The following is a 4,271-nucleotide window of genomic DNA, read 5'->3' as shown; positions in this document are numbered from 1 at the left end:
CTTTCAGGCTGAAGGGCGAGTAAAGCTATGATACGGACGAATAGTTCACAACCTCGCCCAACCTCGTTCACTTACAGCGTTGCACTCACGACGCAATAAATAAGAAGAGTATATAAGCACGTACTCTCAATCCAATTGTGACCTGTCTCTCTGAAGAATGAGTAAAGTAATTATAGTTCTGATCAAATATTGAGCGCTGTACGGCGCGACAAGCTGTGAATATTCACAATCTCGCCCAGCATCCTCGTTCACTCAGCGCACGACGCCAACTCAGCAATAAATGGGAAAACAAAAATACCATCACTTACTTCTAGTACCTTGGTAAGCTTTGAAGATGATGAATGAATACAGCAATTGTGTAGCTCCGATCGGATTGAGTGCTCTTCGAGAGTTCGGCCAAATAACACCCCGAAAGTTAAGAGGCATGCTGGCCCGCCTCGTTCACTTAGCAATTGAAATTAAAACAGGTTGGGTTGACTTTTTTTTCTAAAGAATGAGTGAAAGAAGAATGTCTAGCTATGATTGTATTCAGTGCTCTTTGCTCGAGTTCGGCGAGTTTCGTCGCCCACCTCATTCACTTCGCGCATTACGTCAATTAAGCGTGCCCCCCGTACCTTTGTGACCCGGTCTGGGCAATGAGTAAGGGAACGATGCGCAACTATGATCGCATTGACTGCTCTTCGATAGAGTTCAGCCAGTCAACGCCACAAAAGTAATGGTGTACCCTTGCATGGTGTGCAATTGAGGCATTACGCCAACTGGAGTCGAGCAAGGGACCCAAGCAATGTCTCAAGGCTGCGAGCTACAATAAATTAGAACAGAACTCAGCACGTTTTAGCGAACTTAGTGACGCTTCAAAAAGAAGCCATCAGTCACATTAACAACACGCGTATTAACACATGCTAGCATGAAAACCCAATGTCGAAAAATACCGTAACCGATATCTCAGCACGTACTCTCAGTACCGGTACCGTTGTTACCATTGTCTGGAGAGTGAGTAAAGCAATGGTGCAGCTCTGATCGGGTATGTATCTTGAGAGCTCATTGAAAAACTGACCGAAATCAATCAGCCCCCCTGCCAATGGCCCTCGCCCAAACTAGATTTTCAACTGCCTGGTCATCATGACCACACCTCCGGCGTCCCAGAGGATCAAGTCCATCACATGAATCATGTTTACCGTCATCAACGCCATCAGGGCCCGCTCAGTATGTTTCTTCTTACCCGGTTCCTATTGACCTAACACAGACTCAACGCCTTGAAGTATGAAAAAGAACATACGAGCGCATACCTTCAGTGTCTTTGTAAGGTTTCAGGTGAAAGAATGAGTAAAGCATCGATGCGTAGCTCTGATGGCATTGAGTGGTACGACAAGTGAATAGATGGATCCCTCGCCTACCTCGTGCACCGAGCTCATTACGCGGACCACGCAATACATATTAAACAAAATATACCAACGTATACTCTGAGAACCTTCACGGCCTTTCAGCCTGAAGAATGAGTCAAGTCATCACATGTAACTACTGCTCTTAGATTGACGATAAGTGAAGAGTTGTACGACTCGCTCAGAAGCCTCGTTCACTTACAGCAGTCCACTCACTATGAAATAAATAGCAAAAGTCTACCAACACTGCTCTCAATACCTTTACAGCCTCTCTAGCCTTCATATGCTAGGCTGCGCTCAACTGATTCGAGATCACTTCAAGTCAAATCAATGCAATTTAAGTGAGGATACCTTTGCGCTCTATACTTCAGCTGAAGTTCGCCATACTGATTGCATTATTTTAATCCAAGAAATAAGATGCCTCTATGACATTCCGATGTGTGTTCCTAGAGGGATGTAAAACGAAAAGATGTGTGACCACGTGACTAGAGTTCCATCACGTGATCTTGACGAGGAAGAATTATGGCGCCCGAGGGTCCATTCTTCTGCCATTGATCACGTTACCCATCACGTGACAGGTCTTACAACACAACAGCACACTGGAAGAGTCAAACAAGCCTCCCAGCGACATGGCCCAACATCCCTCTGTCGCAGTCTCTTTTCCTCCGACTGTCACCTCCTCTGGACCCAAAATGACCAGTCAGCAGCTCAGCGAGAAGATGGCCGACCTCGATTCGGCTTAGGTAGCCGACGCCTGAGTGTGGTTCCCCATCGAGTTCCGAGCGAAGAACGACGTGCGTGACCTTGTCAAAGTTGATAAGCTACGAACGATCACCCGTCTGGCGACGTCGAATGGGGTTCCCCTGGTGTCTCTGTGGCAGTCTGGCGGAGCTTTGAGGGAGTCACTGGAGGGAGATCCACCCAAGCTCACCAGGAATGCTGTCAAGACCGCCATCGAGACACTGCGACAAGAACTCCTCCGCCGCAACCCACTCTCTGCCACGCCACCAATAGCCACTACCACCAACGATAGTCCTCAGTTTCCACCAGCCGGCCCTGCGAGTGCATCCAGTGAGGTCTCGTCAGTGGATCTGCCTGACCCTGATGGAGGGATCCTGGATAGCGACGACGACAGCTACGCCGTTCCCGAACCGACCGGAATCGCAAGCTCAGCAAAGACGCTTTCGACCAAGATCCTTAACCAGCTCCAGTCTGAAGAATGCCTCACGGACGACGTCCTCTACTTCCTTTCGGCCGTCGTCTTTGCCAGACATCGTGGCCTGCACCCGCCCGACGCCCAAGTCTACCTCAAGGACCCGCTCTGGTTCGACGTCGACGCGCCGCCATCACTACCACGATGCCTCTTCCAAGATGAACGCCCCAAGGATGCGACAATCTACATGCCTGCACTTGTCGACAAGAACCACTGGGTTCTCGTCCGTATCGTCGTCAAGGCAGGAGATGCAACAGCCACCATATACGACTCCCTTCCATCGCCGGCACGAGCCAAGCGCCTGACTGCTGGAGTGACGCGGTGGTTCCAGGGCATATCGCCCTCATTGCGCGTCGCTGTCTTGTTTCAGGTGGGAGCTGTCGACTTCATGTCTCTGCGATGGGCTAACACTCACTAGATTTGCGCGCGACAGCTTGACACCGTTAGCTGTGGCATCTTCGTCATCGCCAACTTTGATCAAATTCTGCAAGGCCAGTCTCCGAGCCTGCAAATCGAGCCACGAGCCGAGCGCGCAAGGCTCCTAGAAATGATGTGTGTTATCGAGACACCGCTTCTCGACCTCGACGATGAGCAACTTCAAGCTGTCTCGGAGGTCCAGGCCATTTTGTGTCCTCCAACCACGCCTTCGGTGCAAGCAGGCCCCAAAGATGCAGTGCTGACAGCGCCTATTGGACCCATCCATTCAGTTTCTGACAAGGACATCAAGATCAGCACACCAACCTCCAGCCCGACCACTTCGCCTACAGTATTCACGCTGGCGCATGAACCTGGCACGAGCAGCGACAAGAATGGCTCCTCGACCCACGACCAAGAAACGCCACACTCCCAACACGGCTGACTTGATGTCTTTGGCCTCGCAACTAGTCCAGTCCATCACGGACAGAACGCGGGACCGGAAAGTAGAGAAAGTAGGCGCTGCAACCTGTCATCTCAACGACGCGAACACTACACTCTCAAAGGCGGAGGCAGTCCTGAAAGAGGCCCAGGATGCACTCGAGCAAGGCAAGGCCATTGAGTCCAGCAGCTCCGACAACCGCGCAGCCTTCCAGCACTGGCTCAGCCAGGCTCCAATCGATACCACTGGTGGGCCCTTTGGGTTTGCAATCCAGGGAGCCACCCAGAGTGCTCGGGCTTTCCTAGCTCAGTACCTGTCGACAGTTCGGGAGTCGATGGTTCAACTGGTGGACAATGCTGCCGATGCTGTTCGGCAGGTTGATGAGTCTAAAGCTATCGTGGAGGCTCGCCAGCAAGAGTTGAAATTGGCCATGGAAGACAAGGGCTCACATGAGAGTGACTTGCAACAGTTAGGATCTTTGCTTGGGAGGCTGCTGGAGTAAACTGGACTGGGATGGTTATTTGGAGGGCTTTGTCGTCTTAAAAGTGTCGGGCGCAGAAGGTATATGAAGGGTTGAGACTCGTTGACGCGTCGGGGCTCAGGCATGCGGTATGGAGGACGTCCGTATGTATCAAATAAGTGGCTGAGGCGACAACTGAGGGGAATAAAAAATCCAATTGTTTTTCGTGTGGTCTCTCCATTATTACAATCTCCACCAGCATATTCGCCCTCACAAATATGCTTAGCCCACTTTCCTTTGCGCATTACATGTATTGGCCGTTGGAACCCATCTGACCGTGCAGGTAGGAATTATCAGATA

General features: G+C 50.9%; 1 protein-coding gene across 1 annotated transcript; it reads left to right on the top strand.

Moving 5' to 3' along the window:
- Positions 1 to 2,074: 2,074 nt before the first annotated feature.
- NCS57_01490200 (ULP-PROTEASE domain-containing protein) lies at positions 2,075 to 3,953 on the top strand (the record flags this gene model as incomplete). Its single annotated transcript, XM_053064487.1, has 4 exons — positions 2,075 to 2,081; positions 2,196 to 2,965; positions 3,014 to 3,361; positions 3,429 to 3,953. The coding sequence occupies 4 exons, from the start codon at positions 2,075 to 2,077 to the stop codon at positions 3,951 to 3,953; spliced, it is 1,650 nt and encodes a 549-aa protein (XP_052906115.1).
- Positions 3,954 to 4,271: the final 318 nt, after the last annotated feature.

The sequence above is a fragment of the Fusarium keratoplasticum genome, chromosome 15 (assembly GCF_025433545.1).
Source record: "Fusarium keratoplasticum isolate Fu6.1 chromosome 15, whole genome shotgun sequence".
In the NCBI taxonomy this organism is placed as follows: Eukaryota; Fungi; Ascomycota; class Sordariomycetes; order Hypocreales; family Nectriaceae; genus Fusarium; species Fusarium keratoplasticum.
Note: the sequence above shows the minus strand (reverse complement) of the source record. Positions and strands in the feature narration are given on the sequence as shown.